Raw genomic sequence first — 21,319 nt, 5'->3', positions numbered from 1 at the left:
CACAATTCTTTTGAGACTTTTCCGAGAAAAGCATTTCAAATATTTGAAAAGCTATTTGTTCTCGTAATTTTGACTTTAGGCGTTTGTTTTGTGCCCTGATTCGTGGAACAGCCTCCCTCGATCTATACACGACTACATGTAAACACAGTAACATTATGCATACCCCCCTCCCCCACACATATATCGACTTGGTGGAGCCGTTCAACAGCCATTTCCTCCTTGGTCCTGCGTGCGAAGTGGGGCTAAACCGCGACATGTATTCTTTGACACTATATGGAGCCGGCTTTAGCTCTGTCCGAGAGTTGGACAAGAGCTGTGCCCCCAAATGAGAAGGCTCAGATTAGTGTCATTGGAGTGTCGAGGCGGTTCTTGCCCCACTAACCATTCTTGAAGTGATGCAGGTCACCGACTCCTTGCACAGCCTCGTGTATATCTTGAACGTGTCGGACGCCCATCGACCATGGAATTGGATTGTCAGGGCGTCGACGCCCAAGCGGTACATGTGCGTTGTCCCTCCCGAGCGGAGGGAGTGTGTATTGAGCGCACGGGGATTCTCTCCATTCCGGCTTGTCGCGGCCTGGATAATGCTGGCGATGCGCCGTGAAGAGACGACCTGGGCTGAACCTGAGCTTGTCGGATACATTGCCACCGGTAAGTCCATAGGAAGTCCACTCCGGGCTCGGAGGAGGAGTAGAGCCCCTAGCGTCCTTACGGGCAGCAATGACGATTGTACTCGGGCCGGACGCTGTCAATGACGATAAGTTCACCCACTGGGCAACCACGCAAAAAGTGCTTGGTCTCCTGTTTGACATAACAAGGGGCACAGTCTCAATCCCTCAACAGAAAATCCAAAAAGCCCACGCATTGGTGGCGGAGGCATTTCACGCTACATCCCTCACCCGTAAGCAATACCGATCCCTCCTGGGTAGTCTCCGGCATGTCGTCACATGCATCAGACCCGCACGACCCTTTCTACAGCGCCTCCGACGGGCAGAGTCTACACTGCACCGGTGGTCATCCGTAATCACAACGGACCGCATGAGGCAAGACCTGATCTGGTGAAAACACATCCTCAGCTCACCCATGCTGAATGGGGTTCCTCTCGAATACTTTCACTCACACCCTCCTGCGGATCTCACAAATAAAACCGACGCATCCGACACCGACATATGTGCCGTCGATCGGTCTCACCGCCGAGCACTCGTATATGCATTCTCCCCACGGGAGAAATTGCTCATCTCCGAGTTCCATGCAGACAACAACAGTGAATTTGACATCAACTACCGCGAACTTCTTGCATGCGTCTTCACGGTTCACGCATGGGCCCATCTCTAGCGGCAACCCAATAATCGGCACCGGGCTCCAACCCATATACACTTCCGTGTCGACAACACATCAGCAGTCTCGTGGCAAAATAAAATGGCCTCCAAGAACACCCGCGCCCAAACTCTCATCCGACTGCTCGGATACTGGGAAGTTGAGCATGGTCTCCGGTTCTCTGCCTCGCGCATTCCGGGTTCTGACAATGTCCTCGCGGATGCTGGCTCGCGCTGCACTAACAACCCTACTGCCCGAACCACATTTATAACATGACTGCTGCATGGTCACAGACACGGCCGACGTTGGACGCCTCCGGGTTCGAGCAGATCTGGCACAGTATCTGCGCGAGCACTCCGTGGCTGAGCCCACCTACGCAAAGTACCAACGTGCCCTCTGCGTCTGGCATGCCTTCATCACCCACCGGAGGGTAAACCCCTGGTTTGACGTGGACCCACTCAGCTCTCAACTACACCACATCTCCGATTTCATCATCTTGGGATTTCGCCAAGGATACGGCTCGGGACGCCGCATTCAAAGTTCATCTATCCTGAACACCCTAATCGGGATCCGACACTTCTTCCTAGCTCGTGGTCGACCATTCCAATCGGACCACGCACAGATCCGCTACTCCTAAAAGGCATCCGCAGCCTCGACAGCCCACCTGACCGGAAGGCTCCCGTGTCGATCCAGCTTCTCGAAGATGCTTCGCAGCACTCAACATTCATACCCTTTCGGACCAAGCGGCATGGGGGGTGCTGTGCCTATTCTTCTTCTTCCTGCTCCGGCGATCAGAAATAACAGCCATCGATGGGGGCAAGTTCCGCTGGTTCGCCCTGAAAGCGATGGATGTGTCTGTCCTCGACGATGCGGGGCAAGCCACCCTGAGTGCATCAAGAGCCAAATCCGTCCATATCAAGCTGCGAGGGTCAAAGACCAACCAGACCGGACAATCCACATCCCGAATGCTACTAAAGTCCGGTCACAAGTTCCTTTGCCCAGCTGCTCAATGTCATTGCAGCTTGTACCGATGTCTGCAGAGACGCACACATGGTCATCCGCCCAGTGAGAATTGAAGAACCCATCGGGGTATATTGTTTTGGAGGTTCGGCCGAGGATGTGAGCGATAACGTTGCCTGCTAAGCCGTAAAACCCGGGTGATGCGGCCCAGCCAAAACACACAAATAAGCCGTTGACTAGAGCATTCTCTTCGGGAATGGTGCCAGCAAAGAGATGAGCGCATTTGCTGTGAACGCCAAGATTTCGGAATGCGCTGCAACTTCCCCAAGGGAGATTCTGATGTCATGTCCTGGGAAGCGAGACGTTTGATGTAGGATTTCTTTGGCGATCGCATCACAGTGCTCATACTCCGCGATGGGGGCCGTGGCCCGATCAGTGTGATCATTAATTGAGGAACCCTCCGGGAACGAGAGGTCGTGTATGGTGCGGCCGGAGATGTTTGGGTCGTCATCGCCTTTATCGACAATGCCAAAAGGACTTGGGTACACCTCCGGCCAGAGGGCGAGTATGTCCAGATCTAGGACGATGCAGCGTCCGAGGTCCTGTTCCTTACGAATGTTTTTGCGTAGGACGTTGATACGGTCACGAGCGGAAGGATGGTTCCGAGGGGGTGTTGTCTGGTGGGGGAGGGGTGTGGTTAGCGAGACCCGTACGCCTTCGCGGGCCACGGCAAGGAGGGGCTTCACGTGAGGGTAGTCGCTGCACGCCTTGCTGATTATGCCCGGTAGCATGTTCTTGTTGGGTCGATAGTCAGATTGGGTTTGACCCCGAAGTAGCTCCACGAGTGTAGGGAGGGAGCATTGAGTTCGCCGTACATACTTGGATAGTGCTGTTTTGAGGGGTTGATTCAGAAGGTAGTGTGGTGCTGATGGAGGGCCCCGTGTTGTGGGGAACGAGGAAGACGGAAACTTGAGGTGGACCGTGGTGAACTCCGTTTGAAGGGTTTTGATGCGAATGTCGTGCCACAGTGCAGCCCTGCGCCGACCTTCTAATTGCAGTTGGGATGCGAGGAGGGTCGAGGGGGCGGCGCGCCTACAGGGCTTGGTTGGACGTGGAAGCCTCGGTGTCGTTGTCGACACCGTGGGTGTCGGGCCATGACTGGGCATTAAAAGTCGATGGGGACGCAGGTGCGGTGGCTCTTGCCACGTCGATGAACCGCTCGATGGGGGAGCGTTGGATTGATGTTGAAGTTGTTGGGTAGTTGGGAGTACCGCATTGGCCCGAGGACCTGAGGATATCAGTGTGGGCGTTAATGCCGTGACACCTTCGGTGAAGGTGGTGGGTGTAGGCATTTGTGGGGAGGTGATCATAAGGGGTCGCGTGAGGGGCTGGCGAAGTGATTGTGGTGTGCGTACTGCCGATGGTTTGTTCTCACGGCGTGATGCCGGAAGGTGGGTGTGGGCCGGGTGTGACCGTACCGGTGGTGGTGTGTTGGGTGTGCCCGATAGATAGGACTCGAGAGAATTATGGGTAAAAGGAGCATCACTAGTATTGGCGGTGTTAATCTCAATATGTGACCGTAGCATAGGTGAGTCAGCCTCGCCACGGCACCGTCAGTTGCGGCGGGGGCCGTAGTGGCCGCGGCGGTTGGAGCCGTATTGGCGATTGATGTACGCCTGAAGTTCGCGGGGCAACGGTGAGTCCCATCTGTGTGTGCGGTGCGAGTACGCGCATTTGTCCCGAGAGCCCCCGAAGCACATGTCTCCGCCGAAGAAGCGAAGACAAGGCTCTGGGCCGTCGGACCGGCGGGGGATCTGTTGTCGGAGATGGCCCAGCATTGTTGGAGGTCGGGTGGACGAGGGACGCCGCGGTGGAGCGGGCACGGATTGGGAGGCCAAGTTGGCGGAGCCCGTCGTGGGGAGACTTTGGAATGCGGGAAGCCACTCAAGCGATTTGTATTCGATTGCGGCAGTCGCCGCGCGGAAATCGCACCACCAAGTAGGTGTATCCATAGCGAGATGACCAGCTGCCCTACCCAGGTACACGTTGGCGTACTGCAGCGTGAGGGTCACACGGTCCGGGAAGTTGTTGGGGTCCGCTGCCTGGTTGTCCGTCACGAATCGTCGGAGTCGGTCGAGCAGACTGATCATGTGTGGATACCAGAACGCTGAGCCAAATGCGCTTAGCCCACTCAGCGCCAGTAGGATCACGTCGTACGAGGGACAGGTCGTAGGGGGTTCAGCAGGGGCGGTCACCGAACTAAAGTCGATGGAGAAGTTTGCATTGCTTGAGCTGCGCACCAAGCGCTCGTTGGCTGATAGCGGGGTGAAATGTCGGATTGAAAGTCCTTGCGATCCGATTCGAACACCATACAAGCCGGTCGCAGTCGCATTTGACACGTCGAAGGGGATGAGGCTGGCTGCATTTCTAAAAGCGATCACTGTGTCGGTTGGAGGTGTGTACATACCATTGGACTGGGACAGGTTCTGGATACTCCGGTACGCGGCCAAGATGTGCGTTGAATGCGGGTTGTTATCACCTCGGCCGCGGTTGTTGACCGCCGATGGGAAGCTGGAGCAACGTAGTTCTCGCAGTTGTACCGGCGGGAGCTCTCCACTTGTCGTCGGAACTGTCCACGTCGAAGATGTAGCGGAGTCAAACAGGATTGGCTGCGAGTTAGTGGTAACAGTCGGTGTTGATGATGGAGTAGTTCCTAGGCTAGGCAGGCTGCGGGCTGAAGCTAGTTGAGCACGGAGGTCAAGGACCAGAGCACTGAGTGAACCGACCTGCGCTGCGACCTGCGCAACTTCTGTGTGGGAAGCCGGTGCGCTCGCTGCCAATGAGCTTCGGTGCTCAATCCGACCGGGTGCTGTTGCCGCCGATGAGGGTCCGTCCAGGAAGGAGGCCAGGTTGAAGTTGTCATGGTCGCCCTGAGCATGGTCGTCACGGGGCGATCCTTGTCCACCTTGTTGGGAAGCAGCAAAGGGTGGCGCAGAGGTGCCACCCGTAGTCAAGTCCGCGTCGTCGTCCCTCGGGGGAGGACTGTCCAGATAGATGATGGAGTGGCGCTGTGGCGGAGCAGTGCTCGCTGTCGCCACGTGAGCTGCTTGCTTCTTCTTCTTAGATGCAGATGCCCTGGGTTTTGTCTGCGTCGAGCTACCACCACTCTTCTCCAAAAGTTCAGCAAGAGACGGGGTCGCCCGAGCCGTCGAGGTGTCGATGACCAAGGAGGCAACGCGGGCTGCCGAGCCCACTTTCCTTTTCCCTGGCGCCTGGACTCGAGGCAGCGGCGTCGCACCTGCAGATGGCGCTGCTGGCGGCACTGCCGTGGGTGTCGAGCTGGGCACGGACGGTGAGCGATCCGGTCTGGCGAGCTTCTTGCGTCGGTCAGCGGACCTGGCGTCAGCAGTCGCCTTGCGCTTCTGCAGGCGCTTGCTCAAGCGTGGGGTCGAAGCTTGAGCTGCCGTCACCGATCTCGAGCCGGAGACGACGTCCGCGGCTGCCCCGCCGTGAGCAGCAGGAGCGGCGGCAGCAGCCCCAGCAGGGTCAGCAGCGGGAGCGGCGCCAGCAGCCCCAGCGGGAGCAGCAGGAGTGGCGCCAGCGTTTTCCAGTGCGAGTTCCGGGCGAGTTGAGGCGGCCGAGGCAGGAGCTGGGACCGGAGATGACGGTGAGCGCGTCGGCGACATCGATGTGCGTAGAGCGAAGCTGGTTGGCCGAGTGCAAGGCTGAAGCAGGAGGCTTGCGAAGGCTGAGGCGAAAAGCCGAATGCTTGGCTCCTGGCCTCGGCTTCTTGGCCTCGGCTCCGTGGCGCGCTCTCTCCCGGTGGTTTATTAACTGCCGGCGCAGTCCTCTGTCGGAAAATCCTATTCTCGAGCCGAGATGCCCATGCGAACCTACATGCAAAATCACAACGACACGAGCCTCATCGGCAAATACGGTCATTTATGCATCGTCCAGGCCCGAAGCCTCAGGTCGAACAGCAGTCGCTGGGTACGCAAATTGGTGACAATCGTCTGGGTAATCGCTCAGGTCTCGCGCGTTTGGGCGGATTGTGCGGATGCAGAGCCGCATTTGTTGAGGATATTGAGAAACTTACGTGCAAGTATCTTGTTCCGCGGGATCTGCCTGTGACGACGGAAGCGTATTCAACCAAGAAAGAATATGATATATGGGGCTCGTTGGGCATGCGATTCACCCTCATGGCTTGCCAACCACGGCGTTGGACGTCAACGCGTTGTACGTCAACTTCGTCACGAGGGAAGCTCCATCCAAGCACGCGAAAGCTGCGAAGACACGCGCTAATGTAGTGTTGGATCGGCACCACGAGTTGCGAGAGTGCTCAGTAGCGCGCCAAGCCACTTGAAGCCAAGGCTGAACGCGGTGATCGGCGTGTCGCCTTAGTAGCACAGCTGATCGAGTGTGACGAGACTGAGCGAGGTTTTACCTCAATCGGTCATCACCTGTCTACTGACCCGCCTGAATCCGCCATTCTGATTGGCCGAGACTGATCCCGAACCCGGCTGTACACGGTGCGACAACACCTGTGCTGGAATTCGGCTGTGTTCCGCGGAGCGAAGTGCGCTCAAGCCTAGGATGGGCCCTTCAGGCCTGGAAGACTGCGTTCAGACAAGAAAACCTGAACGCACTCGATCCGTCCAGGCCACCCCCGTCCTTAAGCGGGTTGACACATTGAGGCCGTCGAAAACACCTGCACGAACGTATCGTGTACGGTGTCCCGCCTCGCCTAGGCCCTGAACGCACATCGAATTCGTGTACCCGGAGCTCAGCCACCCCAGTGAAGTCAAGTGCAGAGTGTCCAGACCGCTGGCCACCCGGACGAAGTCCCGCCAAGTGCCCCACGACCAAGTGAAGAGTCGACCTACCCTTGGCCGCAAGGCCCTGAGTATGGTTTCAGCCTTGGGCGCAAGTTGCCTTTGGCCGCAGACCTTGGACGCACTGCGTTCAGGCCTGCCGACTCTGAAACCCGGTTTCAAGGATGCCGGTTCAAGGTTTCTCAAGAGCCTGTCATGCACAAAGACACGGGCACATTGAAGCTGGGCAAGAATCCAGTGGACAGTGTCTACGTCAACAATTCCAGTATACTCAAGTCAAGGTATTCGCCAGACGCGTGGCGAAGAACACAGAAAAACACAGAAGAACGGTACGAGAGGGATACTTTTACACAAAAGCCTAGCGATAGTCTAGCAGATAACAATCAGAGAGTTTTTTACCCCCTACTGCGCAAGTCGTCGAGGAATCGGGTCCGCTGTCTTTAAGGACAAGGGCAGTGCGGAGCTCCCCACACACATTCAAGTCCAATTACGTGGGGATCAGTCTGCTCCGGCTGCTGAAGTGATCCACGTATTCCATTTCCCAGTTGGGCCCATTGCGTTGAGGTAAGGGTAGTGTCCCATTTCATGTTAACGATTGATATCTCGGGTGGTTTGGTAGCAGTCGCCCCCGAGAATAGTTTGATTGACTGCGTTTAGGATCGGATTGTATTTGGTCTGTATATTTCCCTCATCTGAGGGTGGTGCGCGTGTGAAAGTGCGTTCAAGGTTGACCAGTACCTTGATCGCAGATTAGTTGACTAGTGTACGACCCACCGCCCAAGGGTCTAAGAATAAGGGGCGGCTGTGTGTTTGTGTATAACTCTGCATTTGTATTGGTTATCTGAAAGTGGTGTGTATTTCTGGGGTTCTAACTCGTGGTAGTAACCCTGATCCCTCACTCACGCTTCAAGCTTCAGCCATTTCGGAGAAGTGCGTTCAGACAAGTGAACGTTACGCTCATCGAACTCAAGGCTTTCGACCCCACAGACAACTCACCTGGTGATCGATCCAGGCTCCCCGAAGATAAACGACACCGATAGGGATTCACAAGGTGCCACGCCACCTTGGCCGCATTTATTCCCAGAACCTGTGTTCAAGGAATTCTGCGTTCAGGGTTTACCTCCCCAAAGAGGTTTGCTCGTCAACCCTTTCTGGGCTACCGCTATACACCTGGGCGTAAAATGTTTCACCGACCTCGTCACAAGAGGATGTTTGATCCAAGATTGAGAGGACCCACGAGTGACGGACTCGCCGCCATTAGAGAAGCTGCGGCGAAATACCGGCTCGCGGGAAGAGAGACCACGCAAACTTCGCCGCGCGCACCCAAGCTGCAGTTGAGGCTGCCCGAGCGGCGCACCGACAAATATTATGACTGGTCTCCGCAAAGACCCCCGATATTTCAGCAAGAGGCGTAGCTCCGGTGGCGTCGGTGAAAGCGGAACTGACAGCACTTGCCAATAGCTTAGCTGATTTGCCGTATGCATGAGATAATCTCAAGTGTGTATTAATCTCATTGAGATTAATACACACTTAAGCATGATACCTAAAGCATCGGTAATTTGCCTTGATAGTGTACGGCCACACCTACAGGTCAGGAAATAGAATACTATATTGTATTTTCGTTTTGGAGTTGCCGTAAAAATCCTGGCAAAACAGGATCCACAATATTTCACTAATTTTAGCAACTCTTGATCATAAATATATACGGAAGTTTTTTGAAGCTTTGTTTTAGCATAGGCGCACGGTTTAATATTGTACTGGGAGTATTGCCATTGTATTTGGAGTATGCCCGAACAATATAAAATCATTCCGCGCAAACAAATGCAGTAATTGGCGTGTTGATAATATTTTTCTAACTTGTGGCCACATCTCCCTAAATGAATCCCTCTAGCTGCCCATGGTTTCCCTATGTGGATGAAAATCCTCAATTGCAAGCAGGATTATATGGATTCTAGGTAGTAACAACTATTTTGCAGTAAGTCTAGCAAATATCGATAAATCGGTGAGCCTGTGTAGCATTTACAAGCAGCTCCGCTTACGTACATTTTGTTTTACAAAAAACTAAAATATTTTGATGTCGGGATAGCTAGGGGGTAGGCGGTTGACACCAAGCAAAAGTTAAAACTGCAGGTATCTCGGGACATCAAATATTCCTATTAATCTTACTGTCACGTACAACTTCAGGGGAATGCGATGCAACGCATTTGGTGATGTTGGTAATACCAATAAGAATAAAGAGCGGGCACAGATAACATGGGCCTATCATTATTAGTTAAAATTCGATCTGTGCGAAGAAGAAAAAGCAATTTAAAAAACAAAGCAGCATTTTAGATGACGAAACTAGGAGTCTTACTTGCTTCAACAGTTGTTTTAGCAAGTTTGTATATTATCAGAACATTTATGCTAAAATCAACCAAATTAGAGTGTTTGGGTGCTTTGTACGAGTTAACTTTACCTTGATGTCCGAATATGTACGAATTTAAATTGTCATTCTCCTGAATTTGCGGGACATCTAGCAGATATACGGGCCTTAGCGCAGGAACGAAAGTCCTGTATTTTCCAAGTCGAAATCTTCCGGCTTTAATTCCTATACAAAACCCAGTATTAGTGGTAGAGGGTAAGCAAAGCCATTCTTTTGTTCTTTTGCAGGACAGCTTGTCCACTACATAAGTCGATTAGCGATGGATCCCCCACAACCCAGCGGACTCGATGAACTGAGGCGCCAAGCAGAGCAAATTCGAGATAATACAGTCGCCCCGAGCTCACGGGCTGCCTACGTCAACTCCTACTGTCGCTTCATCTCGTGGCTTCTTCTGAGCCATCAGAACCTCATTCCGGACGCATTTGCAGGCCGTATCGGCGACGTGACGGGACTCTCCGAGAAGCAATTGCGGCGGCGTATTAAACCCCTGCTCACCAGAAGAAACGACGACCCTCCCGTACTATTTGATAGTTTGGACGCAGAAGCTTTTGAAACGTGGCTTCTCACGCTTCGAAAGCAAGATGGTTCATCGCTCAGCTACTCGGCTCTGAACACCCATCGCGCTGGGTTGTTTAATCTCTACATAGACTACGGCCGTTTAATGGGGCCTCTAATGGAAAACGAGTTGCGCCAGTTCTTCAAAGGGTTGAAACGACAGTTGGCTACAACGCAAGCGCGGGGCGAAGGGAACGTGAAAGTGGGGAAGGATCCTCTGTCATTTGAATTGTATGAATTTCTCTGCGGCCATTTGCTTGCGCTACCAGGAGTTGACGCCATTTTTTCCCGGGCGTACCTGATTTTATCGTGGAATTTAATGTGTCGCTCCGCGAACGCATTTGGTGTAAGGCACTCACACATTGGGTGGCGTGGAGACTCGCTAAGAGTATATTTTGCTCATATGAAAAACGATCAGAGTGGTGACCGTCCGCGAGACCCGCGGCATGTATATGCCAACCCATTACAACCGAGTATCTGCCCTGTATTGGCGCTTGCAATTTACTGGGCGACAACTTCTTTTGACACGGATAACCGCCTGTTCCCTGGGTCGGACCAGTATGATCGATTTCGGAAATGTCTGCAACGTTTGCTAGTGGATGCGAAGGTTGCTGCAGAGCTTAAACGACGAGGGGTCAATTCTAACGATTTGGGGACTCATTCGATGCGCAAAGGTGCTGCAACGTACTGTGCGTCAGGGTCGACAGCTTGTCCGTCATCAACCGCGGTTCATTTGCGTGCTGGGTGGTCTCGTGGCGGTGTTCAGAATACCTACTTACGCTACGAGGCTGCTGGAGATATGTATGTCGGCAGAACGGTTGCTGGTCATCCATCGGGTAGTCACGAGTTCGCAATTCTACCGCCACATTTTGTGGAGCAAGATGAATGGGTAAAACTTGGTGTTACAATGGTATTTCAAGGGATACCCGAACATTTACTGTTTGTTGGAGAGTTTTGCCTCGCGTCATTAGTGTATCACACGCCATACATCAGAATGCACCTCCCTCCTCGCCACCCTCTTTTCGAGACGGCATTATTTCAGGATCCAGAGCTTCTCGGGAATTTGAGCTCACGTGTACAGTGTGGATACGCCGGGTCTAAAACACAGCTCAAAGCAACGGACTTTCCGCCTCATGTATCCATTTTAGGCCAAATGAGAGCACTGCAAGACAATACGCTGTCAACTATCGAAAAGATTGAGGAATCCCGCCGCGAAATTGTGAAGGATATTATTCATGAGCTGGAAGAGCGTGCTATCGGCGCTGGAACTGTCACGTTCGACGGGCTTCATGACGCTCTACGGAAGTGCCTTGAAGAAGCCGGTGTTCACGATCTAGTTAGCCAGCACAACGTGTCAGAAGTACAGCAAGACATCGAGCAGGATCCAGATGACAAGCGAACAGCGCTGCCTACCTTCTTTTGGGCTGGGAGATTTCGTCGGGTCCACCCTGACTTCGTTTTTCCTGAGTGCTCTGCCGCGCATCTTTGGGTGCTATGGCGCTGCGGGAATGTTGAGAAGCGTCTACCCCCTCTTCGGCTTCTGGAAGGCGCGGACATGCCAAATAGAAACAGCCAGAAGCGCCTCAGTGATACCCGGTATCTGATGAATAAGATCGAGATGTACGCAGCAGATAGAAACTTACTTCGAGCTGGCCAGACAGTGTCGGAGGCCATCAGCGTGTACGCAGCGTGCGCTCCAAGTATCGAAGTCTCTCTCAGCACTACCCGCGCGAGAAAGCGCCGTCGAGGTCAACTAAGCTGGGTCCCGGTAGTCCGCCTGCATCGTGTTGCCGACAAGCATAGACGGCAAGAGTCGCAATGAATGTAATTGGCCGAATCTCATCGGTACTCGGAATTTGATTGGACAAATAAAGCAATTTTCTGTGTCCTGGTAGTGAGTGTCCTGCAAAATCCGTTCAAGAAATCATTTTTGTTTGTCTTCTTATCGAGGTGTTACTGTACCGTAGTGCTCTGGCTCTAAATAACGAGCGCCTTGTTACCAAGCGACTATGGCTCGGGGACTCAACAAGGAATGGGATCTCTTCGGGGCCAGGTATCGCGTGGCCGGCGCCAAGGTGGACAAAGTGGACTGCAATGCTTGCAATAAGCAGGTCTCTGCAGCTGTCAACCGCCTGCAGTCTCACATGCGCATCTGCCCGGCTCGCGCGTCGGTGGCCTCGACTCTCCAGACCACTACCACCACCTCCACCACCAACGGCAGCAGCACCGCCCCGCCCGCCGACTCGCTGTCCGCTGCGATTGAGCAGGCCATCGAGACGGGCGCCTTGGCCGCAGAGCACACGGCGCCGACCGCAGCGGAAGGCGGCGCTCCGCCACTCAAGAAGCAGCGCCAGTCGCCCGCCAGAACGCACCGGCCGCGCTCCTGGAACGCGGCGGCGTCCAACGGCAGCGCCAGCGCCAACGCCGCTGCGTCATTAAACGTCGACGACTTCTGGGTCAACCCCGCCGTGGGGGTGCCTGCCACTGCGGCGTCGCCATCGCAGCAGTCGGCGAGCTCGTCGCTCACCAATCGGCGACTGGACATCGAGGAGAAGCGACTGGCGCTCGAGGTCAAGAGGGAGCAGCGCGAGCAGGCGAGGGAGCAGCTCAACCTCGAGATCTTGGCGGCGCAGGCCAAGCGCGAGAAGCTGCTGGCGGAGAAGGAGGGCTACGAGGCCAAGGTGCTGCTGGCGCTCTCGCGGAAGCAGCTGAGGGACCAGGGCGTGAGCGAAGACGAGATCGACCGCGTCCTGCCGGTCAGCGGGACCAGCAGCAGCAGCAGCAGCAGCGGCGGCGGAAACAACCATAGCAATAGCAATAGCAACAGTGCTACGACGGACGCGACCACTGGAGAGTCCACGAACAGCGTGCGGTGAGTGGACACAACATAATCAACGTGTACAGCAAAAACTTCCGTTGATTACCTCCCTCCCTCCTCGACTTATATCTCCGCCACACTTAAATTACAGACGCCACTCCATGATATCGCTGCAAACGCAGAACTCATTCACTTACCACAGTCCGGGGCAGCTCTGGCCGGAGTCCATGGCCTGGTAGTAGTTGTCGCTGAAGACGTAGCGCGCTGTTCCCTGTGACGAAGTGTAGAACTCCGACCCGTTCGACAGCGTGTAGGAGAGGGACCCCAGTCGCAGCATCACGTCCTGCGCGCTGGGCCGCTTCTCCGGCCGCTGGTGCCAGCAGGCGCACATGACCTCGACGAACTCGGGAGGAGCACGGCGCAGATACGCAGGAGGCAGCGCTGGACGCTCACCGGCTGCCACGAGCTGCCGCACTTGGTGGTCGAAGTCCACGTTGCCGAACGGTACCGCTCCGTTGGTCAGAATCTCCCACAGCGCCACTCCGAAGCTGTACATGTCGGTCTCGCGGTTGAAGCGGCACTCGTTCGGGTTCTTCATGATTTCCGGAGCGTTCCAGCGCCACGTGCCAGCGAAAGTCGTCATGAGCTCCGACGCAGCGTTGTCCATCATGACGACGCTCTCGCCGATCGACTGCAACAACTGGAACGACTGCGACGAGAGCTTCTGTGAGATGTGCTGCTTCTTCACGGTAAAGTCCGTAGCGATCCGGGCGATGCCGAAGTCTGCGATTTTAGCCGTCCAGTCGGCAGTCACGAGGATGTTGGAGGCCTTGAGGTCGCGGTGCAGGTAGATCGGCTCGCGGTTGTGCATGAACGCCAGTCCCTTTGCGGCTTCGAAAGCAAGGCGCACTTTCGTGTTCCATTCCATGAGTGGATTGGCACGTAGAACGTCTCGCAGCGAGCCACGCGCGCAGTATTCACTAGGTAGTAGGACCAACACAACACAGGTTAGAATATCTGCACCAACACCCTGCATATCATAGATACAGCACTTACTTGACGAGGCACAAGCTCCCCTTGTACGTGCCCATTTTGATGAACAGCGTGATGTTTGGGTGGCGTAGCTGGGCAGCCAGCACCGCTTCATCCAGGAACTCGGTTCGCAGCTCGGACAAGTGGGTCATGTACAGCTCCGCTTCGGAGCTGCTGCCAGCGTGGAATCGCAGACACTTGAGCGCCACGGTGATGCCCAGCCACTGGGCCTTGTACACCTCCGCACTGGATCCCTCGCCGATCTTCACAGCAGGACCCTCGGTCACCATTTCAGCGATCGGTCCTCCAGCCAACAGTCCGTCTCTCATCCCTAGAGCACCTCCTCCTCCACCGGTAGGAGCCCCCGTATACCCCGTACTTCCAGGCGTGGCGCTTCCGTCGGTCAAAACTCCCGCAGAAATGTCAATAGACGACGACGGAGTGTCGTCCTGGCGCATCTTCTCCTCCTTCTTCGGCAGCGTCGTCGCAGCGTCCGTGGCCGTAGCACAGCAGCAACAGCAGCTCAGACTCGTCCCGAACAGCAGTGCGTTGGCAACGGGAACGAAATAGTTCAGCGTCTGCGTAACAGCCCCCACGCCCACCAGCTCCTGGGAGAAGACCAGCACCAGCGCGTACGGCATCGTGAACACCGTGGCGCAGACGCAGTAGCCTGTGAGTCTCCGGATAACGTTCCGCCCTTGGGTAGACGCGTTGAGTCTTGAGCGCCGCACCGCGCGGAGGTTGGCCAAGATGATGAGCAGCGGCGTCGCCTGCATGATGAACAGCAGCACAGCAGTGACCCTGTAGGCCGGGCCCGAGTCGGATATACTACCCCCGCCCTCCCCGCTCAGCGTGGGTAGAATGGCGTGCATGCAGCCGTAGACCAGCGAGGCCAGCGTGGACAGCAGCAGACTGCGGCGCACGTGCAGCGCCTCGAGGTTGCCCAGCCGCATGAGCAGCGACAGGTTGGCGATCCAGTAGAACGACATGAAGAAGCTGAAGCGCGCGCCCAGTGTGAGCGCGAAGTCCCCGGTAGAATAGTGCGCGTCTCGTTCTCCCTCGTCCTCCCGCCGGTAGCGCGCGAAGTAGGACGAGCGCACCGCCTGCTGCAGCGCCTCGAGCCCCACGAAGCCCAGGTCGGCCAGCGCGATGCCGCTCAGCAGCAGGTCGGCCATGCGCCGCTTGAGCCGGTGGAACGTCACCGAGTGCAGCAGCAGGAAGAGTGCGGCCAAGGCGCCCGCCCCCAGGCAGGCCCAGTGCACGGCGCGCCAGCCCGCCAGCCACTCGGACGGCGCCATCTTCTATTGTATTGGGGGGAGGTCCTAGAGGTAACGAATGTTGGCCGCGGGTGGTCAGCGCGCAGTCCAGTCCAGAGTAGAGCAGAGCGGAGAGACAGCGACGGCGAGGACACGGCTCCAGACGCAGTCTGTGCCCGTGAGGGAAGCAAAGGCTTGGAGCTGCGCTTGGTGTTGCCCGAATGAGAGACAGCACGAAGGCGCCGATATGGAACGGATAGTGGAGCCAAGCCGAATTGAAGAGGCACCAGCTGCTTTGGCTACACTAGCGAAAAAAATCCTGCAACCTTGTTGAAGGCCGTCATTTTGCATGGTAAGCGGAGCGTGGGTGATGGCTGCCAAGAGACCACCACGCTACGCTACGCTACGCTGCGTGTGCGTGTGCGTGTGCAGGAAACTTTCTCGTTGCCTTCTTCCAGGCTGCGTGACGGCAGAGTGAACTTTGATGAGCAGGGGGATGGATGCCTTCGCCTCGGAGGCACAATATCAAGGGTGCCAACATGTAAGCAGGAAATGTTGTGTTTGCAGATGGAGTTAGTGAACGCCTACCTACGGCAGGCAGCCCTTGACGCACATATTTTGCCCCGGTATCAGCTCGGGCACCACTAGGTGCAGAAGTGCCAAGCACACAGGAGCAAGTCCGCAGTAGCAATTGACAGCTGTGTACCTGTATCAATACGAAAAATGCCGACAAGCCGCACAAGCAGAACGCTACCCAAAAATTTCTTCTCGCGCACCCTTCGTTATCCCCTCATTCCCTGCCCCACTAAAAACAGGTAAAGAGCACGGGTATTGATGCGAGCCCATACCCAAGTACCACGATTAATACGATCTTGACGATCTCCTTGAAGTACTGAGGGCCTGGTCCACCGTCGTCGCGATCTTCGTGACATTTTCTTTCGTGAGCGCGATCTCGTTGCGAGAGTTGTTCGCCAGGCTTTTAATGGTTGGGTTCCTGTCGAGGCTTTCGACGAGCGGGTTCTTCTTAGAGATTTTGAGCGTCGGAGTCTTGGGGGTGCGATTACCCCGAAGAATTGCCCTGATCTTGCTGCCCAACTCTCGTTCTTCAGCCTTTCGGTCTTGATGCCATTTTCTGAGTGAGCGAGTGGCGGCGCCACCGACGACGGTGTTGAGTATTTGGTCCGTCGTTAACTTGTCGGTGTCTTCAGCGTCTGCGAGGCCGCGGCAGCCTGCAACTACGAGTACCAGCACCACGAGTGCGGCGTAGCTCGCACGCAAGACGGACGTGCTTCGGTCCAGCTTCAAGGTGAAGGAGAGTCACTGGCGTAGAATGCGGAATGAAGCCACCTCCACATTTACAGCTGATCGCTGGCAGGGCAAGAATTTGAGTGGGATGGGAACCAATGCCCTAACAATGATCAGCAACTCCACGGGATTGTAGGGGTTCCAGTATTTGCTTTAATTTACCACCCTAGTCAAATACTAGTCCTAGGCGCAGCTATCAGCGACGAGAATGATTGGGAAGAATGACAACAACCTACCTAAGAACCAACTCTCCTTCTCTTATTCATACCCGCCGTCCCTAGTATTCATTACCCTAGAACGATAGCCATTAAGCCATAGACGGTTAGCCCCATGACCGACATGGAGCTGAGCATCATGATAAGTAACATGCCGTTTGTCTTGATTTCGTTTGCTATTCCAGACGTGGTCAACACCGTGTCAACCTTCTTGATGTTTTCCTGCGTGAGCTTGATTTTCTTGCTTGGGTTGTTCGCCAGGCTTTTGATGGTCGGATTCCTCTCGAGGCTCTTGACGATTGCGTTAGTATCAGCATTTTTGATGGTGGGGTGTCTTTGGAGGGTGGTCAAGATGGACGGCTTCTTCTTGAAAATGGACGCAATTTTGCTGCTGATGGCTCTCTCTTCGTCCTTGTCGTCGTCGTGGCCTCCTCTTAGGAAGCGAGCGGGGACGCCGCCACTGGGGAGTTTGGGGTCTGTATTGGACATTTGGCCCGTTGTCTTGACAGCGGCTTCGGCGCTTGGGAGTCCATGGCAGGTTGCAAGAATGGTCACTATCAACACGAACGCGACGCACTTGTTCGAACGAAAGGCAGCTATGCCTCAATCGACGGATTGAGTCGAGGAGTAGTCGCTGGAGTAGAATGCGGAATGAAGACGACGATGGACAGATTGGCCTGTTATTTGCCTACGACTGAATGCATCTTCACCTTAGGAGCTGGAGTAGGATGGGACTTTGTACGGACAGCATAGAATACGTAGGGGGTATCACTTGGTTTACCATGCAAACCAACATACTAATCCTTAAATGTGTATGATCAGAATGCGGTACTGTGAAAAGTGGCGAATTGGAGCAACTCTATACATTTGTTTACTACAAAAACTGGTATTTTGTAATTTAAAGCAGCAAAAACAACCAAATACGATTGAAAGTGCTGAATATGCACAGTGAGACAAGATGAATGCATCCTAATGTAACACCAGCCAGGTTCTCATCACAGCACCTACAAGCCCACACGTGATCCACCCGTCTTTCAGTTTGATTTATAAATTTACATTGCTATGTCCTTTTATTTTATTGTGATTCTGATGCAGTACAGTCTTCGCCTACAACGGCCGCCCTTCTCTCATTTCTGTTCCTTGAAGATGTTCAATCTGAAAGCCGGAACCGATTCGCGATCATGCGTAGCAAGAAGCTTGAAATTCAAAAAAAGTTGAAGGAAGCTTTGAACGAATCGTTCTTGCCACGGTTATATTTCCTCGTACATTTGCCTTCCTCTTATCACTGCAACGGCGCATATCAAGCTAGGATTATAATAATAATACTAGGTATACAAAATGATTGGCGTGCTTGTAGTTATTCTTTAACACGCCGTTCCCTGGGGATGCAAAGTCGTTTGTTTAATTCTGACTGATCATGTTCAGTATTTGGCTAACGTGGCAATCACGCGAGTAACAATTCATTACTAATTTATGCTCTATCAGATCCGTCAGCCAGATTAATCTTGTGAGTACGTACTGTACATGACATGTGCCCTACCGTATTCACCGGCGTTTGCCGCCAAATTGTGAAGATGATGAGAAGAAGATGGAGTGGGGCCTCTTCATTTCGCAATCTCCTCTAGCGACCACAAGTACTTCTCTACTTAGACAAAGTATGCCCACTTTTCGCTCGAACAAGTGCGTCGCGTTCGTATTGATAGTGGCCATTCTTGCAACCTGCCATGGACTCCCAAGCGCCCAAGACGCTGCCAAGACAACGGGCCAAATGTCCAATACAGACCCCAAACTCCCCAGTGGCGGCGTCCCCGCTCGCTTCCTAAGAGGAGGCCACGACGACGACAAGGACGAAGAGAGAGCCATCAGCAGCAAAATTGCGTCCATTTTCAAGAAGAAGCCGTCCATCTTGACCACCCTCCAAAGACACCCCACCATCAAAAATGCTGATACTAACGCAATCGTCAAGAGCCTCGAAAGGAACCCGACTATCAAAAGCCTGACGAATAACCCAAGCAAGGAGATCAAGCTCACGCAGGAAAATATCAAGAAGGTAGAGACGGTGCTGGCCCAGAACCCAGGAGTTACAACGGAAAACATGAGGAAAACCAAGATCGCGCTACTTTTCCTAGCGATGATCGGGCTTACAACGAGAGGTATCGTCGGTTTGGTGAACTACGTCAAGTCGGGCGATTTTTAAATAGAGGTCTGGTCCTGCAGACCAATAAGTAAATAGAAGCGAGAGCTCCGGGCAGTTTGCTGGCATTCTCCTATGTTTCCGCTCGAAGTAAAAATTATCGTTCAGTTGCGAACAGGTGGAATCTCGTTATACTGCGTTCGCCTTGGTGAGAATGTAGGCCCACAGTGTCGTACAGTTGGTGCTGTACATGTAGATCGTTCTTAAAATGTGAATCGGTCCGGACAATTTTATCACTACCTTCAGCTTCGATTGGCGAAACCATTTCCCAAGCCCACGACTGGGATCAATATGAGAGGTACACCGCCAAGGCCTTGGTTAAAAACAGCGTGCTGACTGTTCTCACAGGATCTATCTTAGCACCATCTTACCACCACCCCACCGGTAAAAATAGTGAATGCGTTCGTGCTGATTCATTCTAGTTATTCATCATCTCACAGTCGTACGTCAGCGTTTGCCCGAGGAACACCAGGCTTTCGACAATGCGCACTCTCCGCCGCTATCTGCGCCGAACCGCCAAGTTCTTTGTCAGCTTCCAAGTGGAGTTACGCGGACACTATTCAGTGAACCGCATGCGCAACTTCGACGATTACCACCGCACCTCCTCGACATTTCGAGCTCTCTTCCTGTGCTTCATACTGCCATTCCCGTGCCTTATCGTTCTCTCGATGGTAGACGCCGCTCCCTTAGCGCCACCGAGCAGCAGTTCCAGAGACAACTACATGTTTTGGATCCGAGACTGCATCCTGGTCGTGCTGCTTACCAGAGCCATCATAGAGCAGATCAGTATCAACGTCCCAGGTTTACACATGACCTCCATGCAGCGATTAGTTCTGTCGGTTGCTGCTACACTGGTAGCCACAGCGTATAGAATGGTATGCTCGCGCCTGATCGGGTTCCCGCTGCCTTTCCAGTTAGTTTTTGGCATCCCGGTGTGGCTCGCCCCCCTTGTCATCTGCTTCGTGGGGTTCTTTGGGTCAATTCTGAAGCGAGATCGTGTGCTGTTATGGGAGTTGATCATGGCTATCGTGGTGCTCAATTGCCAGATTCTGCTGACATTTGCTTATCCGATTGATTTCTACGGCTTCCAGTCCGTTGGCGAATCCGGCCAAAGGTACTACGTCATGCTGCTCCCGATCATGAAAATCCTAGCGAAAAACCTGATCAGCGGAACCTTGGGAACCAAATACGACCTTCTCCCGCAGATCATGATCTTTAACGTAGACGTGTTCAATGCGCTGTACGTGTCGAGCTCGATGCAGACCTCGAACAGTATCACGACGACGTTTGTGATGGTGATGCTGGATGCAGTCCAGGCGCTGATATCCCTTTCAGACATCAGCGGCTTTATGAGGCACATTGTTCTTTTACGGCGTAAAATCCCTGACAGGCACCTCTTAAAATCCGTGAGCTTTGTGGATATCGCCTTGCAGATCATCAAGGAGGACGACCAGGCAATGAGTCATCTCGATTCTTGTCGTTACAGCTCCGCAGTGGCTGTTCTACGGAGAAAACTCTCCAGCGAAAGTAGCTTCATCTTCCGCCGCACTAGTGATGCATCCAAGAACGCCAAACGGGTGGTACCAACGTCTGCTCGTGGCGTAGCAGTGATGGTTGCCCCAGTTAGCCACCCCCCAGTGCCCCCAAAGCAAGATGCAACAGATCCCAGAAGTTCGATGCTGAACGTGTTCTCATCGAAAGAACGGAAATTGTTTGTTCACAAGACGGCCCAGGTCCTCTTCACGACGGAGTTCGTCATGCTTGTGGAGTACACCGAAGTCATCGTGCCGCTGATCTATTGTTCGTATTACGATTACTATTGTCGGTTTTTGTTTAATGCTTTCGCTGATTTGATTTGTTGTGCACAGGCATATTTACGATCTCGATGTTCTTCTTACCAAACCGAGTTTATTACCCACAGCTCAAGTCACTTGACGAGGCGGGCTTGAACAAAAGATCGGCAGTGTACTTACATACGTAAATTTGGAGTTTCTGTCGCTGCTGGTGATCGGCTTCGTGCTTCAACGCAAGCTCGGCATCTCCATGCTGCGATTGATTTCGTTCGTGCTGGACAAGGGCTGGCGAATGGTGCAGGCCAATCTGTGCCTGTGGATTTTCTTCACGGTTGAGAGCTCTCTTGAACACAGCGGTAAGTGGCAAGAGAGAAAAAACCAAGGTGGGTGAAATGAGTTTCTAACATCGATCATGTTTGTTGAATCTTAGGGAATGACTACAGCTTGTCGTTCAGCTGGCTACATGAGAAAAACTAAACGTTCAATTACTTGGACGCTAGCTAGTTACCCCATCCATTTTGTTAGAACCTTACAATATGAAAAAGTATACAATAGCAGATAGATCGTCTGAAGTCTCCATCTACAGCACAGTCTGCTTGCATCGACCGTGATCAACGACG

The 21,319-nt window shown here is 53.8% G+C and overlaps 13 protein-coding genes across 13 annotated transcripts; 7 read left to right on the top strand and 6 right to left on the bottom strand.

Moving 5' to 3' along the window:
- Nucleotides 1-346: 346 nt before the first annotated feature.
- PHYSODRAFT_496135 (hypothetical protein) lies at nt 347-643 on the bottom strand (the record flags this gene model as incomplete). The annotated part of the gene is made up of 1 exon (XM_009526087.1): nt 347-643. One exon carries the CDS (start codon nt 641-643, stop codon nt 347-349), a length of 297 nt encoding a protein of 98 aa, XP_009524382.1.
- Nucleotides 644-2,513: 1,870 nt separating this feature from the next.
- Nucleotides 2,514-3,443, bottom strand: PHYSODRAFT_494743 (hypothetical protein; the record flags this gene model as incomplete). The annotated part of the gene is made up of 1 exon (XM_009526086.1): nt 2,514-3,443. The coding sequence occupies one exon, from the start codon at nt 3,441-3,443 to the stop codon at nt 2,514-2,516; it is 930 nt and encodes a 309-aa protein (XP_009524381.1).
- Nucleotides 3,444-3,890: 447 nt separating this feature from the next.
- Nucleotides 3,891-4,742, bottom strand: PHYSODRAFT_493999 (hypothetical protein; the record flags this gene model as incomplete). The annotated part of the gene is made up of 1 exon (XM_009526085.1): nt 3,891-4,742. One exon carries the CDS (start codon nt 4,740-4,742, stop codon nt 3,891-3,893), a length of 852 nt encoding a protein of 283 aa, XP_009524380.1.
- A 5,048-nt stretch (nt 4,743-9,790) lies between these two features.
- Nucleotides 9,791-10,396, top strand: PHYSODRAFT_497888 (hypothetical protein; the record flags this gene model as incomplete). The annotated part of the gene is made up of 1 exon (XM_009526084.1): nt 9,791-10,396. A coding segment is annotated over one exon (606 nt), but the record flags the coding sequence as incomplete, so codon positions are not given.
- A 93-nt stretch (nt 10,397-10,489) lies between these two features.
- Nucleotides 10,490-10,834, top strand: PHYSODRAFT_421976 (hypothetical protein; the record flags this gene model as incomplete). Its single annotated transcript, XM_009526083.1, has 1 exon — nt 10,490-10,834. A coding segment is annotated over one exon (345 nt), but the record flags the coding sequence as incomplete, so codon positions are not given.
- A 159-nt stretch (nt 10,835-10,993) lies between these two features.
- On the top strand, nt 10,994-11,389 carry PHYSODRAFT_494784 (hypothetical protein; the record flags this gene model as incomplete). The annotated part of the gene is made up of 1 exon (XM_009526082.1): nt 10,994-11,389. A coding segment is annotated over one exon (396 nt), but the record flags the coding sequence as incomplete, so codon positions are not given.
- Nucleotides 11,390-11,485: 96 nt separating this feature from the next.
- Nucleotides 11,486-11,872, top strand: PHYSODRAFT_421592 (hypothetical protein; the record flags this gene model as incomplete). The annotated part of the gene is made up of 2 exons (XM_009526081.1): nt 11,486-11,706; nt 11,821-11,872. Coding segments are annotated over 2 exons (273 nt in total), but the record flags the coding sequence as incomplete, so codon positions are not given.
- A 223-nt stretch (nt 11,873-12,095) lies between these two features.
- Nucleotides 12,096-12,962, top strand: PHYSODRAFT_247388 (hypothetical protein; the record flags this gene model as incomplete). The annotated part of the gene is made up of 1 exon (XM_009526080.1): nt 12,096-12,962. One exon carries the CDS (start codon nt 12,096-12,098, stop codon nt 12,960-12,962), a length of 867 nt encoding a protein of 288 aa, XP_009524375.1.
- A 135-nt stretch (nt 12,963-13,097) lies between these two features.
- On the bottom strand, nt 13,098-15,234 carry PHYSODRAFT_299301 (hypothetical protein; the record flags this gene model as incomplete). Its single annotated transcript, XM_009526079.1, has 3 exons — nt 13,098-13,595; nt 13,815-13,884; nt 13,961-15,234. 3 exons carry the CDS (start codon nt 15,232-15,234, stop codon nt 13,098-13,100), a joined length of 1,842 nt encoding a protein of 613 aa, XP_009524374.1.
- An 843-nt stretch (nt 15,235-16,077) lies between these two features.
- On the bottom strand, nt 16,078-16,452 carry PHYSODRAFT_265350 (hypothetical protein; the record flags this gene model as incomplete). The annotated part of the gene is made up of 1 exon (XM_009526078.1): nt 16,078-16,452. A coding segment is annotated over one exon (375 nt), but the record flags the coding sequence as incomplete, so codon positions are not given.
- Nucleotides 16,453-16,784: 332 nt separating this feature from the next.
- Nucleotides 16,785-17,416, bottom strand: Avh1b-118 (avirulence protein 1b; the record flags this gene model as incomplete). Its single annotated transcript, XM_009526077.1, has 2 exons — nt 16,785-17,288; nt 17,405-17,416. 2 exons carry the CDS (start codon nt 17,414-17,416, stop codon nt 16,785-16,787), a joined length of 516 nt encoding a protein of 171 aa, XP_009524372.1.
- Nucleotides 17,417-18,369: 953 nt separating this feature from the next.
- PHYSODRAFT_285631 (hypothetical protein) lies at nt 18,370-18,909 on the top strand (the record flags this gene model as incomplete). The annotated part of the gene is made up of 1 exon (XM_009526076.1): nt 18,370-18,909. One exon carries the CDS (start codon nt 18,370-18,372, stop codon nt 18,907-18,909), a length of 540 nt encoding a protein of 179 aa, XP_009524371.1.
- Nucleotides 18,910-19,388: 479 nt separating this feature from the next.
- Nucleotides 19,389-21,176, top strand: PHYSODRAFT_329577 (hypothetical protein; the record flags this gene model as incomplete). The annotated part of the gene is made up of 3 exons (XM_009526075.1): nt 19,389-20,690; nt 20,896-21,055; nt 21,130-21,176. The coding sequence occupies 3 exons, from the start codon at nt 19,389-19,391 to the stop codon at nt 21,174-21,176; spliced, it is 1,509 nt and encodes a 502-aa protein (XP_009524370.1).
- Between the last annotated feature and the right edge of the window lie 143 nt (nt 21,177-21,319).

The sequence above is a fragment of the Phytophthora sojae genome, assembly GCF_000149755.1.
Source record: "Phytophthora sojae unplaced genomic scaffold PHYSOscaffold_3, whole genome shotgun sequence".
Lineage (NCBI taxonomy): Eukaryota > Oomycota > Peronosporomycetes > Peronosporales > Peronosporaceae > Phytophthora > Phytophthora sojae.
This window is presented reverse-complemented; position numbering and strand designations above follow the sequence as displayed.